The sequence below is a fragment of the Calliphora vicina genome, chromosome 1 (genome assembly GCF_958450345.1).
Source record: "Calliphora vicina chromosome 1, idCalVici1.1, whole genome shotgun sequence".
Taxonomy (NCBI): Eukaryota; Metazoa; Arthropoda; class Insecta; order Diptera; family Calliphoridae; genus Calliphora; species Calliphora vicina.
The window spans coordinates 146741603-146765250 of NC_088780.1; the positions used below are offsets into that span (position 1 = coordinate 146741603).

A 23648-nucleotide genomic window follows, 5' to 3' on the forward strand; every position below is an offset into this window, starting at 1 on the left:
TTATGAATGTAAGAAGCCACTTCTCCAATCATTATTTTAAATGTGTGTTTATTTGACTTCATGTAACGCCCAAATTACAGGTAGCCCTCCATTTACGCGGTTTGTTGGGCCCAAACAAATAGCGTGTAAATCAAATTCGCGTAAAACGAGGTTCTAATTTAGAACGAAATGCTTTTGTGGGGGTAATAATTTTTTATTTCGCGTAAAACAATACATCAGTCGCATAACAAAAAAGAAATTGGGACCTAAAAATCGCGTTAAATAGAAAACACAAATGTACATACATACATATCGTCACCTTAAATGAAAGCGGACGTAACTACACAAAAATTTTAAATCGAATTTTTGATTGATTGAACAATTGCCAAGAATACTCTATTATTATTGATTTTATGACGTATCCTGTAAAAACAATAAAAATGTAGTTACGTTCGTTTGCATTTAAGGCGACGATATATACTTTAAGTAAACTTATTTTATTTGTACATCTAAAAACTTACATAAAATAAAAGTAAAGTAAAAAAACTCAACTAAAAAAATTATTTCTTATCGAAAATTAAGGAAAAAATTTCAATTAAAAAATACATAAAAGAGATCAAAACATAACATAAAATTCATAAAAAAATAACGAAGTTTTCAAAAAAGAAATCGGTTATTCGCTTGTGTTTTTTTCATTTCCTGTTGTTTGTTGCCGCGTCATATAAAATCGTGTAAAAAAAGTCGCGTATTTGAAAAAATGGTTGCTAATTTGAGTTCGCGTTATATCGAATTCGCGTAAATAAAGTACCGCGTAAATGGAGGCTTACCTGTACATATTTAGCTGAATGCGAATTCTAGTGACCAAATTTAAAATATTTATTTTATGTTTTGTTATATTTAGTGGATTATATATTACTTTTCTTCCATGGATGCTTTTCTTCCATTATGCAGCAATCGTATAGCCATAAGTGACATTCCTTTCATTTGCGAGCCCATAAAGTATATTGGTATTTAAAATCGAGTAAATTGGCTCACAATTGGCTGAGATATAAGCAAACAACTACGACTGTCAGGATTTTTTTATCTATTTTGTATATCAGGATAACTAAGTCATTAATATAGACAATATTGATATAAACGCCATAGTAATTCGGACCTACAATGGGTCTAAATCGGAAAAAATATTTTTCAACAACAAAAATTGTCAATCATTACTCTCTTACAGAACGGACCAAGCATTGACTACTAGAGATTGATTACTTGGCTGACTCAAATTTATATATTTTTCATTCATTTGACAAGTGTGTGTTATATAGAGAGAAGTCAATAGAGAACTTTACAAATCACAAATAATCTAGCATGGAGTTAATTGTTACTTTAGTGTCTCTAAGTAACCAAGAGTGTAGTCACTTTAGAAAGTAGCTATTTTATCCACCAGAATTTGTTTATTGGAGTGTCAATTGTTACTAAGTGTTCTTTTGTTATACAGAGTTTAGTATTTGTAATTAATGTAACTTTTTCAATTTTTTTGAAGAGAGATACATGCTTAATTTTCTCACTCACTGTATAAACAAAATATATCGAATATTCGATCACTCTTTGAGATAAATATTTAAAAATCTCTATTATTTGCAACTCAGTAGCTTTTTATGAGCATTTTAATTTGAAAAGCTCACTTTATACAAAAGCTCTAAGGCAAAAAGCTTTCCTATCTCTCTGATTTCCAACATAATGACTAGGAAAATATAATTTCACATTTCTCCCCATTCAATAAAGACTGATACAAATGTATACAAATTATACATAATAACAAAAAGCATTACAATAATAATAATACAACTTTTACTGCTGCGTATGTACTAAGGAGTGAGATCGAAAAATTCTTAACATACATATATGTTTATAAAAAAGAAACCACTAAACTTACAGCTTTAATTTTTTTTTTATTTGATTGAAATTATTATTACAATTTACAAAAAAAATTATTTTTATAGTTTTAATCACTAGTGATGAAATTTTGAACCTTTTTCGGAAACCCTTCCATTAACGTTTTTATAGTGCTTTCTGTCACTTTGCTCGAACATGTAGTCCATCTCCGTTTAAAATCTACCACACTTTTGGACACCTTTTTTGTACTCTTCAATTCTCTTTTAACAAGAGCCCAATATCTCTCCACTGGCCTTAGCTCCGGGCAGTTTGGAGGATTTGCCTCTCTTGGTACAAATACCACATTATTGTTCTTGTACCACTCAAGGGCTTGTTTGCCATAGTGACAGGATGCCAAGTCAGGCCAAAAATAAGTGGACACATTATGAAGTCTTATGAATGGAAGCAGCCTTTTTTGTAAACATTCCTTGATGTAAATTTCGGTATTTATAGAGCCCGTTGTAACAAATGAGTGGCTTCTTTTGCCGCAACTGCATATTGCTTGCCATACCAAGAACTTTCTGGGAAATTTTGTCTGCTTTTGGGTCCTAAACTTTTCTTCAACATTCCCTCGAGCATCAGCAACATAAAATTTTTGACCTGGAAGTTGCGAAAAATCTGCCAGAACATACGTTTCGTCATCCATTATGCAGCAAGAATATTTTTTTATAAAACTTGACTTCAATTTCCGTGCTCTGTTTTTGGCCTCTAAATTTTTAGTAGCGTTCCTGTCAGGAACTTTTTGAGCCTTGTATGTTTTTAAACCTGCATTAGCTTTAACTTTTCGTACCAAATAGTCCGAGCACTGAGCTAACCGGGCTGCTTTCCTACCGGATGTGTTGGGAGCTCTTTTGAAAATGCGTTCTATTTTTTTGGCTTTAGAAACATCATGTGGACCATTCCTTCTACCTGAACCAGGTTTTCTATCAACTGACAAGTTCTCCCGGTACTGTTTAATAACATTGGAAACAGTTTGACGGCAGACCTTTGTATGCTTGGCCAACTTTTTGTAAGACCAAGTTGGGTTTTGTTGAAAATATTTAATAATTTCAGTACGCACTTTTTTCTGGTCACTCATTTTAATCAGATTAACAAAAAAATTAATATAATTGACATTACACATAATAACTGACATGTTTTTCAAAGGTAACTTGATCAAAAAAAAATTCAAATAATACTTGGGTTAAAAAATGTAATGAAAAACGTGTGTTAAGAATTTTTCGATCTCACTCCTTATTTGTATAAATATTGTGTACTGAAATTAACTTCTTCAATAGAGCTTTTCATTATTTATATTTTTTCTGCTTTCATCATACTGTAATGTAAATACACAACAATAGCTGTAGAGTTCAAGGTTCTGTGATTTTATGCTTGATGTTTTTCTTTTTTTGTCTACTTCTTTTTACTTTTTTTTAATGCAGAAAATTATTCTTTTTTCTTATTACATATTTATTTTTTGTAGTCGTAATTTACTTTTACACTCGACTGCAAGTTAAATTAATAAGATGCAACTGTAATGCTCGATGCCATCCATTCTGATATATACATATGTATGTTAATACTAGATCCATACATACATATATATGCATCAACTAGTGCAAATAGTATATAGACAACACTCTGCCAGCAAACTTTCAACACTTTGTGTTGGCGTTTTTTATTGTTGTGTGTCAGAATTGTTTTATTATTGTTGAATTAAATTTATTCTAAAATGTTTTACTTGTACTAAATGCAATAAAATGTACAGATTTAAAACACTAAACGTCTAGAGTGAGAGAGAGATGTATTTAACATAATTTTTTTTTTTTCAAATACATTAATTTATTTTCTTTTTTGCGTGTGGGTTATTTATTATAGCCAAATTGTATGTATTTAGGAAGTTATTTTACCTTTAATTCCGTTATTTTATTTTTTTTAAGTAAAATTAGCTATAGTATTTTTGTGACAGTTTGTCGTTTTGTTTTAAATATTTAACAAATGCGGAAATTGCTGCTGCGTATTGAAAGTGTCATTTAATTGTCTTTATTTTTTTTTCTCAATACATTTTCTTTCTATACTTAATTCCTTTATACTCTGACCATTTGGTTGTTTCTTTTTTTTTTTTTTTAAAAAAAAGCTCGTAAATACTTTGGTCTATACCTATTATATTAATTTAATTAAATATTTTTCTTTCTTCATTAAACATAAGTTGATTGTATTCTTTGTTTTTTTTATGATGTCTTTTGTGGTTTAAATTTTTTTTCTTTGAAACCATATTCTTTGTCGGTAGATTTTTATAAATTTGTACATATTAAAAATTGGAAAATTGTATATTGTTTCTTTTGTATCTTAAATAGTATACAAGTTTTACTAAACAAAATTTCAAAACAAAACATTATCATCTGCTTTTGGTCCAGCAAAGACTAAATATTATATTAATAAAACATTCCTTTTTTAAAACCCATTTATAATTACAAATTGTCTCATAATTCCATTTTGGACATTCCTGCGGAATTTTTATCCTGGATGAATTTCATATATTTAACATGACTAAACCACGATTTTATTGTGCTGACAATCAGCCTCGAGATAAAAGCTCTTGACTAAGTATGATCTTCATAAATAGTGCACGATTAAAACATAAATTTTAACTTGTCAATAAATTTAAGTGTAATTATACGTTTTATGAGAAATTTAAAAAAGTTATTTTCTTTTGATGAAATAAGTAATAAGGAATTCTGATTTTTTTCTATAAATATAAATTTTCCACTTTATTAGGAATTCCTGACAAATATGCAGATTTACTTCTCTTGGCATAAAAATGTTGGAAAAGTTGTGTTTATTGAGCCAAATAATGTACGACGAACGACTTGGACAATGTTCGAATTGTTTACCAAATTAAAATTTTTTTTGGGGAATTTTGTTTTCATTCCTGGAAGCTGGGAAAAAGTCAGCAAGGACTTACGTTTCGCTATTCATTGTACAGAATTCTATTCCGATTGAAAGTCGAATTAATTCAGCAAAAAACCTTTTCGGAATGAAATAAATAAGCAGCTTTATTAGTTTTCTAAAAATCGTTCAATTACAACGGAATAGGAATATGTTAAAATCAAAATCTAACAGAATCGAAACCATTTTGAACTTACGTGACTTGGGGTCATTAAGAAGTTTGATTCGAAAGGCAACATTTTCGAAATACAACGTGTAAAGCTACCATACAACTTTGAATGAAATCGAATTACGAATTCACCACGAGTTTTTTCATTTGTAAGTTTTTTCATTTGGCTCTTTTTGTAGACTTTGCTTTAAATTAACGGATAAAAAAACATCTGATTTTTAGGTCAGAAATATCTGTTTGATGGTCAATACTGGCACTTGAAGGTTTTAATACTATGAAATTACTTTTAAGCAATCCGAGAAACTGAATTTCATTCCACTTTAAAATTAATTTTCTTTTACTCTGCTCAAATCTTCATGATAAATATTTGCAACGATCTTCGACAACACCCACCAAAAATAATTCTGCCACCCAGTCGATGAGTGATCGATATCGTTATCACCGTTATTATGGCGGTGATAACGATTACTCACCATCTTTGAAACTTGGTTTTGTTTTCTAATTTTCCATTTTTTTTGACAAATTAATTGCAATATTGAAAACACAATAATCCAAGAAATATTTATTTTAGAATTTTATCAAATTTTCGTGTAAAAATTCGTGTACTATTTAAGGCGATCACAATACTAGTGTATTCCACCATTTGTATTGTATTGAACTAAAATGTATCGCTCATTACTAAGTACTAGATGAAATAATTAGTTACCAAAACTATGAAAGAAAGCTTTTACAGGATGTTTTTCAAATGAGTTATGAATTATATGTATCATTTTTATTTATTTTTGTTCTTTGTGAAAAAAGTATATGTGCCTAAAAGTAAATTCGTAATATTGCTTTTATTACAATGTAATACATAAAATAATGACTCCCCATTACCTATGTTAAAAAATCTTGACATGCTTTTTTGGAAAGAAACGTATTTCTACAGCGTTCACATCTTATTTTGTACTCGTTCGTCCTAACCGGAAATATAACATGTTTATTAATATTTTAAACATTTTCTCAACAACATGTTTAAGAAACGTGTGAAACATTAACAAGAATACAATTTATAGCTGTCCTCTTACGTTGTATAAACAACTACAAATGTGAATTACTTTTTAATTTATTAAATTATTAAACATTTTAAAGATTTAGCTAGAGATGATGGCCATAATAAAACAGATTATAAACTATTAAATTTACAAATATGTAGCTGTCATAATGTTATTTATAATAGGCCTAAATTTATAAATGACTAGTTTCAAAATTTTGCCAAAAAAAAATATAAAAATAAACAAAAAGTATAAAGAATATGCATTAAAAAGAAGACAAACGTACATATTTCCATCTTAAAATATAATGAGTCATATTGAGATTCACACTTAGGTATTTTTAGTTTCAGTTTTAAAAAAATTTTCTTTTAATTAATTAAGACATTTTTCTTATGTTTCTTTCTTTTTCTTATGTTCTCATGTAATATTTATGAAAATTAAATTAAATGTGATAACAAAATTTTAGGCCGCTAAATAATAGTGAATTTTTTAAAACTACATTATTTATACTTAGACAAATATTAAAATTTAGTAAAACTAGTTCAATGTTAATTTTATTTTTTATACATATTTATGTATGTATGTAGTATGTGCGAATTCAAATTCCCAGGTGTTTAAAGGAATTGAAATATTATTTTGACTTTGTTTTCAATTCTCGTGCTTTGTTTATTTTTTGACATTTCCTTAATAATATTCACCTTTATAAATGTGTTGGTGTGTCTGTATGTGCACACTTTTCGGCTAGGAAATTTTTTTTTTTTATTTTGGAAAATTGTCTTACTTATTATTTTGCTGTTAATATACTAATGACTTTTTTTAAACGCCCCCTTAAATTTCAATTTTCTCAGTTTTTAAAAAAAAAAATAAATAAAATAAAGATAAGAAATCACCATGTTCGTGAAATTCTCTCTGTGTTTTTTTTTTCAGTTAATTTCTTTGTATGAAAAACGTTTTTCTTATAAACATTTTATTATTTATTTTATTATATAGAATTTTCACACATTTTCACAATATTTTTCTTTTTATACGTATTTGTTCGGTTTTGTGAAAACAAGACAGAGAGCAAAAAAACACAAATTATTGCCGTGAGATTCAGTTAATTTTTGATTTTTCGACAATACGTTCGTTCGATGATGTTAATCAGCGGTGCGCGGCTGTAGTTTATTTTTTTAAGTGATTGCGAAAATAGAAAAATTCAATTTTATATAGAAGTAAAAAAATGTTTAAAAATAAAAAATGAAATGATAATAAAATTAAATTTATATTTATATAAAATATAAAAAAAATTAAAATATATTATTTTGAAAAAGAAAAAGGAAATTATTTTAAAATAAAAGTGAAAAATCAAAGCATCTAAAGTGATTGTATTATTTAGCAATATTTATTTATTTATATAAATTAAAATTAATGTGATAGAAGAAAAATCTAAAAATAAAATTTCATTTAATTTTCGTAACACAGTGATTTGAAATCTGTTATTTTACGTGAAAAACGCAGTAAAAGCAAAACTCCGTCCAATAAAAAACATCGCAACTCTAAACTATTTTCTAAGGATAAAGACGATCATAGAGATACAAATTTTCAACGATCTTCGAAAACACCCACCAACAATAATTCAGCCACCGACCCGATGAGTGATCGCTATCGTTATCACCGTTATTATGGCGGTGCTGGCACCTCAGCGGCCTACGATCCCCTTACAACGGGTCGTTATCAAAAGAGTTCCACCACCGCCAATGTATCGGCCTTAGATCGTTTACGCTCAAATCTAAGTCCGGTTTCAACGTATTACAAACCTTTAATGCGTACATTTGGTGTTAGTATTTCATTTACAGAGAGTTACAACGATTGGAATTTTCTTGCTTTGCTGGTATATATTTATTTAAAATAAAGAAAAGGTGGTTTAGTTTACAATTAAATTAAAAAATTGTTAGTGAAGGGTGCATAAAAATTTGTTTTATTTAAACAAAATTATACCTATTTGATTCCATGGCATGATTCATGAAATATTTTTTCTTTAATATATTTTTGTTTTCGGCAAAATATTTCATTCAAATTTATTTATTAGTTAGATTTTTTTTTTGCTTTTTATATAGATAGATATAGATGTGTATATATGATACATATGTTTTGTATTGTTAAACAAGCTGAATCAGTTGTTTATTTTTCTTTTATAGACAGTGTGTTTTAAAGTGATTTTTAAATTTAACTTTTCTCAATGCATTTTTGCACATTAGCCATGGATTCTCAAATAGTACTATTGAAAACGATTTAAAACAAAATTTTACTGCAATATTTATTCATTAAACATAAAATTCAAATTAGACCCTGTTTTCGATATACTTTCCTAAAATCAAAATAAAATCTATCAAAAATACAAAATATTTCTTTATATTTTTATGAAAAATAATTCTTAAAAATTACCTTTGACCTTCATGAATAAACCTTAAAATATTCCAAAAATATTGGTTATAATCTGTTGAAGAATATTCCAACCAAATTTCATTAAACATTGCAAAATCTTACTTTTAATAATCAGTAAAACAAATCAAGTTTTCAAAATCATATTTTTTTTTGTATAATATTTGTTTAGCCATTAAAATGTTTACGTATTTCTTAATTGCCAATTAAATATAATTATTTTTGATATTAATTCAAATTATGTCATTTATTAAAAATAAATACATACAATAATTGAAGCAAACATTTTGTTTTTATATATTAACACTCAAAACTCAAGTTCATTCATGAATATTTAGCTCAATCTCACAAATTCTATCCCTATATTATTGCATTTAATTAATTTGATTTTCACTTTAGAAAACAACCAACAAAAATATTGAAATGCAACTGTGTAAATTCATTGCCGTTAGATATGAGAAATTCAAAAAAAAAAAAAAGAAATTAATCTTTATTTTTATTCAAATACACCCCAGCACACAAAGTCAGCCAATAATACACCCAAATGGCCAAAAGTAGTTTACAAAAACAAAAAAAATTAGTGCACATTTTTTTAATTTTTGTCTTTAGCTCATTTTGGTTTCTTCAATTTTCATTTGTTTTCGTTTTCTAGTAAATCTAAGAAAATGTGTATATTTTTCTTTCCTTTCATTTTGAAGGTCGAATATGATTTGAAAATTTTGAAAATGTGTAGAAACCGACAAAATACAAGAGAATCTTTTCAATTTTGTTTATATTTTCATAATTGCGTTGCGTTAAAGTATAAAAGACAAAAAATCTGTAGGAGTTCTTTTTTTAGTTTAATATAATATTAATTATACAAGTAAAACGAAAACGAAAAAATCTTATGGAATATAATTAAAAAACCAGCAAATTTCCAATACCTGGAGCAAGAAAATCCCAAAAATCTGTCTTTCAACATCCAAATTTCTACAAGTCTAATTTATTTCTTTTACCTTTTTTTGCTTGCTCCAAAACCAAATACACTGTAGCGCAAAGACAATGATAAAGACAAAACACCAGTAGCTTCAACCTCCACCAGTGCAGTGTCACGGTTAGAAAATAAATATTCTGATATTTTAGGTCGTCGCAAACACGATGATCGTGATAAAACCTTAGAACCCGATGAAAATCTCAATCCTTTGGGGCGCTCAGCAACTGCACATCATTTGCTGGCTGCAAAACCCAAACTTTCCTCCTCATCCTTTAATGCCGCCGATCGTAAAGAACGCACCCCATATAGATTGCATAAAAATAAGTCAAGATATTTGGGTGATTCAAATGACAGTGGTTATTTGACCACAGCCAGTTCAACGAATGGTCGGACGGCTGGGGCAGACTTAGCGCTGGTAGATGACAAGTACCCGTTAGATTATGGCGGCAGTAGATATAGAACGGGAGCCCGAAATTATGGTACTCATTATGATCATCGATATCATGATGAGTATAATCCGAATACGTCGCGCTATGGACGTGATGGTGAATATGCTTCTAGTTATAAACCGCGTAGTGGTTTGGATTACAGTAATTATTATGATGGTTCACGACTAGGTCCCAGTAGCTCAAATTATGATACAAATGATGTATCTGCCTCCACCACAGCCGCCAGCACCTCCACTGCTGTGGGGGATAGAAGACAAAAAACCTATGGCCGTAACAAGACCTGTGATAGTCTTGTGTCAGCAGCCGGCGAGGCCTCAGCTGGCGGACGACCTCGCTATGAACCGCCACCGGATGAATTTGTAGACCGCAACAGTCACGCCTTGAATTCTCGCAATCGTTTTGCCCATAAGCGAGCGGAGGTAACTTCTGTGGGATCTTCTACCCATCGCCCAGCCACAAGTAATAAGATGACAGAAGAAGAGTTAGAAATATTAAAAGATGATCGTTCATCTGCTGATAATGCTGCCATTCTTATAGCTTTACGTGATGACGGTCAATATCTAGAAGCGAAAAAGTTTGAAGAACGCATGCGCAAACGTACAGAACTCAGAGAACGCATGACCCGTTATGCCCAAGAAGCTGAGAGAGAGAAGGAAATACAAAAGGCTCTCGAAGAAAAGGAAAAGGAATTAGAGAAGGAAAAAGAAAAGGAGCGTGAAAAGGAAAATGCTAAAAAGGAAGATGCCAACAACAACAATGCCGAAATAGCCAACAAGGAAGCGGTTAAGGATACCGTTAATGCAAACACTGAATGTAATGGCTTAAAGGAGGAGGATATGCAGCCGCAGAAGAAAATACGCTCTAAAAAAGTAACTAACGAAACTGATACTACTGATAGTTCCACCTCTTCAGAAGAAGAGGATGAGGAAGAATCAGAAACAAGTTCTGATGACAATGCTGAGTCGAGTACTAAAGCAACAAAACCTACTACCACCAACACCACCACAACTACACAGAATAGCACAGCCACCACTAACACCTCCTCCATCTCCAAACCCACTTTAGATGCCACTAAAGACAAAGATCTTACTGTTGCTAAATTAACAACAAATCTTCCCTCTTCCTCCACTACCTCCTCTACATCAAACACTAGTCGTTTCCTAAATAACGACAGATTTAACAATGATCTTTCTAAATATAGACCACCACCCTTAACCAAACCCTCTACCACTAGCACATCATCTTCTACGGGTCTTATGCACTCATCTAGTTCAGGTGCTTTGGCATTTGGGGGCATTAGTGAGCGTTTAGGTCTAAGTGGGACATCTTCTAGGCAGCAAAAACCCTACTCGGGTGCTGCCACTTCACGTACTGCCGCGGTTCTAAGTGAGTTTGAAAATTCTGGACCAGCATCACGTTATCCCGCCACACGAGAACATTATCTAGATTCTTATAAATCCCCATATCTCTATGATCCATACACATCTGCCTATGGACCAAGTAGTAGTAGTAGACGTCCTACGGCTACTGGTGCAGGGGGTGCATCTTCAACGTTAACCGCATATCAACGACAACAAATGCAAGCTTATCAGCAGCAACAACAACAACACTATCAACAACAGCAACATCAACTATCAAAAAGTGCCACATCTTCGTCTCTCTTTCATAGGTCACGCATTCCAAAAACTTTTTCGTCTTTTGTAAGATCACTATTTTCAAATTTTCTACTTACTCAATTTAATTAATAATAATAATACAAAAAAAAAACAATATCGCTTTCTTATGCTTTACGCTTTAAATGCACGCTCGTCTTGTCATTTTCTTCGAGAAAATAACTGAAATAAAATGCATTTTATGTTGAAGCTTTATTTTCCGTGCTGTATAGAGTGTCTATTGTCTTTTGACATGATTATTGCAAACGTCAATTATACTTCAAGTGTTTTACTATATTCCCATTCAAAAACCTCTTTATTCCCTTTTAGTTCCCCACATCCTTTTCTAACTTCAAATAAAAACATCTTGCTGTTACACTTTTTTACACGCAGTTTATATGATCGATTGTTTGTTTTCAAATATAGAATGTATTTTTTTGTGTCTAATACAAGAGTTTTCTTGCGTTGCATGATGTTTATGAGGTTTAAAATGTAATAATTAACAGGTTTATTAACAAAATGAAAATATATTTTTTATACCCTTCACCCTTGTAATTTCTCTGCATAAAGTATGCATGTACATATTGATCGTTATATATAGCGGAGTCAATATAGCCATATCCGTCTGTATGTTGAAATCAACTTTGTTAAGTCCCCAAATAACTTACATACATGATCGATACATCAATATATCCGTCATAGTTCCGCTTACGTTGCTATTTAAATTCGGTAAAATCGGTCCATAAATGTCTGAGATATAAATAACGACTACCTCGATTTTGTTTTACCAAAAAAATTTTTTTTTTTACCAAAAACATTTATCATAAAGTTTACTTTGATGAAGGGTATATAAGATTCGGCACAGCCGAATGTAGCTCTCTTATAATTTTTACTTGATGATATCAAACAAATTTTAAATAATAAATACATTTTCTTTAAATTATCTATTATTCGATATTTTAATTTAAAATTTCAAAATCTGAAGAGAACTATAGGTGTTTAGACTAAAACTCAGTTTTCTCTCAGAGGAACTGAAATCTTCTAAAACGCCTTCTGATTTCTAATTTATTTGGAAAAAAAATCATCTGGAATATTATTAGCATATTGTCAATATTATTGGCCACCTGCTGATATGTCGGATGATTTTTGTTTTCAGGTTTTTTATATTGACATAGGTGAAAAAATCAGTTACAACGTGACATTTGCAATTGAGATTCATATTTTTAAAAACTTGCTTGATCTTTTTTTAATTTAATCCTTATATGATTATAAATATATAATTGAATAGATGAAATAAAGGATCTTAGATAGCACTATGTTCCGTAACCGATCACATTTTTTTCAACATAAAATAATAATGCCAAACAATTTTCCAATCATAAAAATGTAGTTTAGCATCATTATTTCGTGTTCAATAAAAATTTTAAGTTACGAGATATCAAAAAGTGGTCCTCATATTTAAAATAAGATGTTATTGTTTACAAGATATTATACTCAAATGATTTAATAAATTAATTGTTTAGTTTTATTAAAACAGCTCTATGTTAACAACAAAAATTATGCATTTTTATAACAAGTTGAATTTTTTTTTTGGTTAATTTTTTAAAATTTAAATCTAATAAACAAATTTTCTTTTTTAATTTTTAAATCTTTTATATATTTTTTCGTTTTTTTTTTTAAATACTAATAAATCTTATTTAAATGTTAACACTATGTATATATAATTAATTGTAATTTGTAATATTAATTTAAAAAAAAAAACATAATATTATATTAAATATTTAAAATAAACAATTGCTAGTTTTTGTAATAACAAATACAAAAACAACAATTTGTCCGAACTAATTTTCTTATCGAAAAAACGAACGTATTTTTTTCGTGTTTTTCTTGATTATGTATGATGATGATGATTATCACAATGATGTTTATGATGATGATGATGACTTTGATTTTGAACGATGATGATGATGATGATGGAATATTATGGCTTTGCTTTTGGGGAAATATTTCAAAATATTGGTATTTATAAAAAAATGTGGTGTCAACGTGGGATTTGATGACAATGATGATTTGAATGACTTTGCTGCTGTTTCTCAATGATGTTGACAACGAAAAATTGATGCTGATGTTTTATTTTGGACTTCTTTTGCGGTTGCTGTAATGATGACGTTACTAATGATGATGTTGCTGATATTGACGTTGTTTGTTGATGCCATTCCATCGATTCCATGGATATTTTTTTCTTTTTTTTCTCTGTTTTTTCTTTTTTCTTTTTTTTCTCTCTTTCTTATATGTTTTTTTGTGAACGATGACAAATTCAACCAATATCAACCTACCAAATCGACCCAATAACACAAACTCTCTAATCCACAACACCCCTTCTCAATCATGAAAAATCCACGTCGTGCAAAAACTGCAAATCAACTATTGTCTCCCTGTTGCTGATTTCTTCTTCTCAAACCTGCTGTTGCTGCTTTCTGCATCGTACCAAAAACTTTTAAATCAAACCAAATATACAAACAAAAAACACCACCAACGTTTCGCTTTATACCTTTGGTCAAATCTTGAAAAAATCACAGACAGCAAAGCCCGTCATACAAGATGATCCTGATGGCCACTTGATTTATCACTCTGGCGATATACTTCATCACAGATGTTCGTGACATTTTTTTGTTTTTTTAATTTTTTTCCTATTCCTATTTTTTACTATATTTCCATTTACTGAAACATATTTAGGACAAAAAAAGAGAGGGTATACCATCTTGTTAGGATAATGATCCCTACATAATCTAAACAAAGGAAGATAAACAAAAATTTGAACATATTTGTTCTAATCAACACAATATTATTTAATTTCAGTATTTGTTTGCTTCTCTTTTTTTTAATTTTTTCTTAAAATTTTAAATATTTTATTTTTGGTAAAAAGCGCGTTTAGAGTTCTTAAAAATTTCAATTTGAAAAATGTTTTTGTTATCAATTAATTTTGCCCAAACAGAAACATTTATTCTATTTTTTATCAATTCCAATTTTTTTTATAAAAAATCTAACGATAATTATTAAATTATTAAAATTTAATAATTATTTTAATGAATATGTTTTACTCATATTGTTTATAATTTTGTTTTATTTTCCATGAACATTTAAATGTTTATCATTTTCTTTTTAAGTTTCACTTATTGAGGCTTTCAAGTTTTTCAAAAACCAAATCTTTTAAATGTTTAATAAATATTAAAGAATAAATTTAATTCTTATGATTTTCCCTTTAAAAAACGCGCTTAGTTTTCATAATTAGTTTATTTTTTTAAAAAAAAAAAAACTATTTAAACTATTTTCCCTCCTTTTATTTCCAAACATTATCTCAAGTATTAAAAAATTATATATATCCGTAGATTTCTTATTTCTCACAATATTTTATAGTCCAGTGTCCTATATATAAATCAGGTTTTATTAATGTTTAAATTACATAATATTAATTAACTTTTATTAAGGGTTCAAGATCATTTCTTTACTCAATAAGCTTTTTTCTATGAATTTTCAGATAAAATCATGGCCACCTTGGGTGAAGGTACATTTGGACGTGTTGTTAAGGTCAAAGATATGGAAAGGTTGGTTGGCTTTGTTTGCGAGTATTTTAGTTTGAATATTTATATATAATCATATTTATGTTTTATTTCTTTTTTTTATCAAAAAAGGGACTTTTGTATGGCCTTGAAAATCATTAAGAATGTGGAAAAATATCGTGAAGCTGCCAAATTGGAAATTAATGCTTTAGAAAAGATAGCACAAAAGGATCCAAATTGTGAACAGTAAGTAGAATATTTAGATTTTATAAGAAATAATTTATATAATTCAATGATATAAATAATTAATGTTTTTACTCTAAGAGCTTATGAAATTCTAAGTCGATCTAGCTGTGTTGGATTGTTTGTGGAAAACTCGTTCTAGTCCAAAAAACGAAACCGATATAAATTTGTACCCAGAATAGTTTGCTATCACACAAAATGCTTCAGTAAAAAAACATTCCGGTGGATAAGGAATACAGAATTGTAAAAAAATGTCCTTTAAAATTGTATGCTTTCATTTCGTTGAGAATTTAAAAATTAAATTGTTCCTAGTTTTTCTTTAATTGAGTTTAAATGGTTCTGTTTATCTAAAATTAATATTGAAAGGTCATCCGCTGGTATCTTTATTCCGAGTGTGCGACACAAAACTTTCGGTATTCAAATTATAGACATCACTTTCCACAATGCGCGGTCTGTTTTTCAACTCAGATCTGCTCTACGATTCTTTAATTTTTCTTATTCCTCTGAATTAATATTAAATATTAATATAATCTGAGAATTTTGTTTATGAAATACTTCACTGAGAGCAATATTCTTTATTTTTTTCTATTTCAACACATTGAATTTTTTTTTGAAAAAGCCATAACCGATAATAAATCAATCCTTTCAAATCATTAAATTTGTGCTTAATTCAGAAATATCTTAATTGTGAATTAAAAAGTTAAATTAAAGAAACATTTAATAATTGAGTAAGGAAAATTAATTTTATGAAGAATTCCCAAAATTTCACATATATTTTCATTTCAAATACAAACATTTTCTTCGAATTATTTGTATAAATAAATATTTTAAAATTGTAATTATATTTTTATGATTTCTAATTTAATTCTTTACTTTTGTTTCCAGTTTGTGCGTAAAAATGATAGATTGGTTCGATTATCACGGACACATGTGCATTGCTTTTGAAATGTTAGGTTTGAGTGTTTTCGATTTCTTGGTAAGTTATTACAAATAAATCTAAATAAATTTCCTAATATTATCTTCAATTTGCAATCACCTATTCATATTTTATAACTGAACCCAATTATGGCACATTTTCAAGTTTAAAACCTGCAAATATGTCTAACACGGAAACAGTCTATATATATATTTGTGTAATAATTAATATTTGTATAATAATTAAAACATCTGTTTACTCTATTACCTTAGCGTGAGAACAACTACGAACCATATCCATTGGAACAAGTGAGACACATGGCCTATCAGCTGTGCTATTCTGTGAAATTTTTACATGACAATCGTTTAACGCACACAGATTTAAAGCCTGAAAATATACTTTTTGTTGATTCAGAATACAACACACATTATAATCATAAGATTGTAAGTTTTTCTTAAGAAAATGTTTAATAATTCCTAATTTTATTAATATCTTAACGTATTTTATTGTAGAATCGTGAAGTAAGACGTGTTAAAAATACCGATGTTCGTCTAATTGATTTTGGTTCGGCCACTTTCGATCATGAGCATCATAGTACCATAGTATCGACACGTCATTATCGTGCACCAGAAGTTATACTCGAACTGGGTTGGTCCCAACCATGTGATGTTTGGTCTATAGGGTAAGTGGTCTAAAAATTATAGTAAAATATAAAAACTAACTTCGAAAAATCCATAAAATATTTGATAATTCGACAAAATGTTTCTCAAAATATACAATTTTGTTTTTAATTATAAATTTTTAACCCATTTCTTTTCTTCTTTTTTTTAGCTGTATTCTCTTTGAACTTTATTTGGGCATTACTCTATTCCAAACCCATGACAATCGTGAACATCTTGCCATGATGGAACGCATACTTGGACAGATACCATATCGTATGGCACGGTAATGTATAAACTTAACATGCTTTCACTATTTAAAGGCGCAGTTTACTTCATGAAATTCGATTAACCTATAGCAATCATGTTCTTTACAGCAAAACTAAAACAAAATATTTCTATCATGGTAAGTTGGATTGGGATGAAAAGTCATCGGCCGGTCGTTATGTGCGTGATCATTGTAAGCCACTATTTAGATATCAAATGAGTGACAGTGAAGATCATTGTGAATTATTTGATTTAATTAAGAAAATGTTGGATTATGAACCATCACAACGTGTTACGTTAGGTGAGTGCGTCTTTGTTTGTTATATTTTTTATGTTTTTTCTTTTAATGACTAAAAAAAATGGTTTGTTGTTCTTCAAATATCTTTGGTTTTATTGTAAATTGTGTGTTTTGTAAAGTATTAACACAAACATGTTTTAAGTAATTGTTTAATGGAAACAATTTTGGTTTAAAATCATGACAAATGTGTCGCAGAAGGAAATTTCAAAGATTGTTAGAGATTTGTAAATCTGGAAGAAATGTTTTTTAGATTAAGTAGATTCCAATATTTTCCATTCATGTGTAAAATTATTAAGATCTTATATATAAATAGGCCACACTTTTTTTTTGTAATAGACTTTTGAGTATGTTATTGTCCACCAATATTAATGACACATATATGGTTTAAAATGTTTTTTCTCTAGATTTGCACCGGATTTTAGTATTTATATAATCATAAATTTTGAAGGAAAATGCTTACAATTTTCCTCGCCACAGTTTTATCAATAAAAACTGCTTATTATATGGATAAAACAACTTGAAATTAATTTTGTTCATTCTTTGCATTAAATAAATAAATTCATTTCAAAAAAAGTGAAAATTACACTCTGATTTTTTACACTTTTACACAACAAAAACATGAAAAAAAAATACAACTTTTTTTTGGAATTTTTCATTTCTTGTGTTTGTTTCTTAAAATGTAAAAAAATCAGAGTGTAATTTTCTATTTATTGAAATGAATACCCTCAATATATAAAAATAGAGTATCCAGTGTTAAATTCATTATCATCAAGTTCATATTTTAAACAATTTTCTAAATACTAATTCTACTCTTTCATTTCATTGAGAGTTCAGTTTTTACTGTAATCAAATAACATTTAAAGTCTATTTGCTTAAAACGTTGTAAATGGATAAATTTCCAAAAATTAGGATCAGGGAGGAAAATGTCTGTATAGTTAACTAAATGTGTGATTAAGTCCAATAATAAGGTGTGAGTGTATTTTGTCATATTAATATGTAGAGTTATCCTATTTGCCAAATTTCTCGTTTTAAAAACACAGGTAGGTTTGCTCCGCTATCTTTCAAAAGAGTAAGTTTTCTTTATTATTTGTATTTCTGTAATCAGAAAAAATGAGAATATTTGGCAAATTTTGTATATATGTTTTACAGTCACAAACCTTTTGAAAATTTTCGAATTTTTGGTTTCATGATAATAAAACTAAAATAAGTTTTGTACATTATATTATAATGTATAATTAAAATAGGTACAAGAAAAAAAACTGTTTTTGAAAGATTAAATAAACATTGTTGCTGATTATCGAAATAGTTTTCGAGTAACAAATTTGTGCAAATACGGCTTTTAAACAAATCAGAGAATCCTTCGTCCGATTTATAAGAAGTGGAACCATTTAAAAGAAATCTATAGCAAATTATCGTTGAAAATAACTTGCTAAAAGATGCAATTTAAATTTTTATTTAGGTAGGCATTGCTTGATAAATATACGTCCATTCGAGAGAGAGATGTCCGCCGGGCAAAAAAAAATATCAAAGGAACAAATTACAGTCCTAGAGTGTGTATGATAAATATCTTGATGATGCTCAAAATTTGATGTGAATCAAATATAGATTCCTCAAAGTCATTATTTCCAAGGAAACTGACTTTGATCAATTTCATAAATTTTGGCTTTTTCGAAGGAATTGTCACGTTTGTATTTTGTATGGATTGTTTCTATTTTTGTTATATTTTTATGAAATAAGAATTAATTTGTATCAAATACAATTAATTGACAAAATTTATGTTTTCAAATCGTTCGATTTTGTTAAGGTTTTTAAATTTAGTTTTTATAGACTACGAACAAAAATACAAACAAATAGAAAATATATATAGAATAATTCATTATTTCCTTTCTAATGATATATTTTCATAAGGGTATATAATAAGATTGCGCTGTCTTGTTTAAAAGAAAACGGCACAGTTGGAAATTTAAGGTCCACACCTACGGACGTATAAAAACCTACTGGTATCCTCTTAATTTCCCATACATGTCAAATGTCAGTATGAAAAATCTATTACATATTCGTGCTACAAAATTTAAGTTGCTGATTTTGTATTGTTGGTATTAAAAATTAAAAATATTTCATTATTACTTCAATGTTTTCATTTAAATTTGAAAACATAGTTTGTTAAACCAAAAATTCGAAAATTTACATTTACAATAAAATTAAGGTATGAGAAGAACACCAGCAGTACACCAAGTCTATTCACAAAAAATCATAAATTTCTAATTAATATAAATTTTATTCCTTTCAATATTTTCCACATACAACAACTATAGGTGAAGCTTTACGTCATCCATTCTTTGATAAACTCCCACCACATCAGCGTGTAGGTGATCCAGCCTCGAAAGTAATGCAACCCGCCTCATCTGGCAGCAGCAGCCGTGAACGTTCACACAGTTTATCGAGATGAGAATTGGCACGATTTGGTTATTATTAATTAATAACAAACACACTTTTTATTTTCTATATTATAACAACAACAACAATAACATACAAAAACCAATTTTCTTTCTTAATTTTAAACAAATTTCACAAAACAAAAATACAATAATGTTAAAAATTTACAACAAAAGTAAAGAAACCAACAACTACTACTACAAAACTCAACACTGCTACAAACTACAACAACAACACACAGCAAAATACAAAGCAGACGTCATACAAAAACAAAAAGCGCAGCAAATTTTTTAACCAAAAAAAAAATAAGGAAAATTTGAAAACTTAATTTTTGTAAGTTTTTTTTTGCTTATTTAAACTAATAATAATAGTTTTAAAATTTGCAAATTGATTTCAAACTTTTTACAGTAGAAACAAACTACAAATAATACATAATAACAATTTTATGTTAAATTAAAAAATAATAATCATTGTAATTGTTGTAACATATTTACAATTGTTAGAAATTTCATTTTATTATAATAATACTTTATAATTAAGAAATAGGAGCTCTTTTATAAGCCATCTCAAACTAATTTTCTTATCCTTTTTTAAAATACAATTATTTTTGTATGGTTTTAATTTTCCTTTCTTTCACTTCAAAACTTCTTTTGTTGTACTTAAAATTTAAAAAAGAAAATAAATTTTTTAGCTACTTAAAAATTTGTTTTTTAGACAAATTTCTTTTTATGTATGGCAAAAGAAATGTTCTAAGTTTTTCCATGCGGGAAAAATAGAATCTATTTTATTAAAAAAAATGTAATAAATAATTTTTATTATTTTTGTGTATTTTATTTACACCCACCTACAAAATTCATTTCATTGATTTATAATTTTTAATATCATTCATTATTAATTTTAGTTTTATATTCCTTTATTTTTCATTTATCTTCTATTCTACAATTAGAAAATTAAGTTTTATTTTACGTTTCCTTTTTTTTCTAAACTACTTTTTTTTGTATGTAAAATTGCTTTAATATCTTTAATGATGGATTAAGTAGTTTAATATTGTTAACAATATCATTATTTCTCTCTCTCTCATTACTTTTATATTTTGTAATTTTTCCCCTTTAAGAATTACCTCATTTAAATGTATCTTGTGCAAGGTAATTAAGAATTATTTTATTTGTCTTAAATATTTTTATTTTACATATTGTATGTAGTAATGATATAAAAAAAGAGTTGAATGTTAGAAATATTAGATACAGAAATTAATTGAAGTTTCATTTTAAGCAATTTATTTAGACTTTTTTTCAAAATTTTATAATAAATTTGAGAGTAAAACATACAATATAAAATATTGTAAATACATGTTTGACTTTATTTGGATTTTAGTTTAAAAAAAAGAATATCGTTTAAATTTTAATAGATAAAAACGCTATAAAATCTAATGGGAGTTAAACCTCAGGTTTATCAAGTTATCGTCTTGGTTTTAGAAGTAACAAATTTACGAAAAAGAAAAAATGCTTAAATATGAATAGTCCTAGATCAGGAGTGTCAGATACAAATGGTCAAATATTGTTATGACATAAACTTAACTTTATCTCAAAAATGTTATTTTTAAAATATATAAGTTGTTGGCGACACTTTATTTACCATCATCTATTTTTGTTTTATATTAACAGAATTTTTTTTAGAGATCAAGGTGTTTGCAATTCAAAAAAATTACCAACATTTTTATATAAATTTTACTTCATTTTGATTTCATAGAAAGTTAACCGTTTTGAAAAGTTAATTTCTCATATATATTCTAAAAGCTTATCAATCGTATTCAAGGAAATTGTTTCTTACAATCAAATAAATGATTCTTTTAACGTATGGGTATGAAATAAATAATGGTTCGAAGGACCAGTTTGTCAACAATTTTAAATCTAGTATTTTAATTAAGTCAGGTTAGACAGTCATCCGTTTTTTTTTTAATTAAATTAAAAATTGGTTTGAGAAATCGAGAATTTACTATTGAATTATTGAAAATCATTTCTAATTTCTTGAAAACTAATTTAAATAACTTTAAAATACTCACACCTATCGCGAATCAATATTTCACATGAAATATGTTCCCATTTCTCGTTCATCAACTTTCTGCACGTGAAAAAATTCCTCAACATGGGAAATTTTTAGATGGACTTTTGTAAACAATAAACATATGTTACCATAAAAAATCATGGGAATATCACGATAGCAATTTTCCCTTCGAGAGAAATGGATATTTCATGGAAACATAAATTTCACATGTTTTGCCGATAGGGGTGAATATAAAATTTTTACCCCACAAGTTGAATATATAGTAACAATTTAAGAGCTCCTACATAATATTTAAAAAATACAATACAACCAAATGTTGTAAATTTTAATGTAACAATTTTAAACATTTAAACCATTTTCCCATACAAATTCAAAATATAAAATGTCCTTGTTAAACATATTTAAATCATTTATAGTTTTACAAAAAATTTCAGGAAAATTTCTTCATTATTTTAGTGCTGTGTGTATGTGTTCTTTTTTATATGTACTCGTATACTATATTGAAAGTCATTTTTTAAGTACTTTTTTTTTTGTCTTACATTGTAATATTAATTATGTTAATTAAAAATAACCAAATCGTTTGTAAAGAAGATGTTGCAAAACACACAAAACAATTACATTATATTTTGATGTGTAAAATGTATTTTTAAGTTATATTTATATATACAATATAAAATTTTAGTTATAACTACATAATTGCAACAAAAATAACATTTAGTAATTAAAAACATGACAATATTTAGCTAGTTATTTAAAAAAAATCACAATTTCTCTAGACATATTGTTAATAACTAAGATTTTATATTGTATAATAACAAAAAATGCAGAACCATAATTAAAATACTTTTTGTTAAATTAAATTAATTATGGTTTTGCTTATTAATAGTCCTTTATGTATTTTATGTTCATACAATCATACAATCAAGCATAAAACAAAACCTCAAAATAATAAATATACCAAGTTTTACTGTAAAATGTAAACAGTTTTGTAAAAAGTTTATATAAATTAGAGCTGCTGGGACTGATTGTCTGTTTAAAAATCTTAATAAAAAAAGCAGCATTTTGAGTTTATATGATTCTTAATATAGAAATATTAAAATTGAAAATATAACAAAAAAATATATATATACGTATAAGTTTAGTAAATTGTTTTAAAACACAAAACTGTAAATTAAATAGTTGAAAAACTTACAAAAAGAAAAACAAACTCAAATTAAATTTTGATTATTTATCTATAAACATTATAAAATTAAGTCATAACTTCAATTAGTTAACACAATCATTTTTATATATTTAAAATAGTAAAAAACAAACCATCAATTTCATTAAGCAACCTGAAAAGAAAGAATAATGTTTTGATGCAAATTTTGAAATACATAAGTTACTTTTATCATGAAAAGAGAACTGCAAAAGCAAAAGAAAACACCTTAATTTTGAACTTTATTGTTTAAGTTTGAGTACTTTTAATTTTATTATATAGTTTTTTTGTTTTATTAAAAAGAAAATAAATAAAAAACCACAAAATAAGTTTGTAATATAATTATCATTAATTTATCTTCATTTATAAAGAAAAAAATCATAGAAATTTCAAAAAATTAAAAAAAACTACCATTTAAGCTCAAAAATAGTAAAATATGTACTATTATTAGTTTAAATTCTTTGTTTATTACCACA

The 23648-nt window shown here is 27.5% G+C and overlaps 1 protein-coding gene across 7 annotated transcripts in view; it reads left to right on the forward strand.

Moving 5' to 3' along the window:
* Window positions 1–23514, forward strand: part of Doa (Darkener of apricot) — a 165437-nt gene extending 141923 nt beyond the window's left edge. For 4 of the 7 annotated variants that reach the window (XM_065516081.1, XM_065516082.1, XM_065516085.1 and 1 more), the window contains 9 exons: window positions 14111–14186; window positions 15070–15136; window positions 15224–15337; window positions 16220–16310; window positions 16523–16693; window positions 16763–16932; window positions 17082–17195; window positions 17269–17477; window positions 19790–23514. In XM_065516081.1, coding sequence (XP_065372153.1) covers window positions 14111–14186; window positions 15070–15136; window positions 15224–15337; window positions 16220–16310; window positions 16523–16693; window positions 16763–16932; window positions 17082–17195; window positions 17269–17477; window positions 19790–19923 — 1146 coding nt within the window. In that variant the 3' untranslated portion in view covers window positions 19924–23514. Of the gene's footprint in view, window positions 1–7441; window positions 7853–9488; window positions 11580–14110; window positions 14187–15069; window positions 15137–15223; window positions 15338–16219; window positions 16311–16522; window positions 16694–16762; window positions 16933–17081; window positions 17196–17268; window positions 17478–19789 lie in introns of those variants that run through there. The other 3 variants (XM_065516083.1, XM_065516080.1, XM_065516084.1) reach the window with 2 other exon arrangements.
* The last annotated feature ends 134 nt before the right edge of the window (window positions 23515–23648 follow it).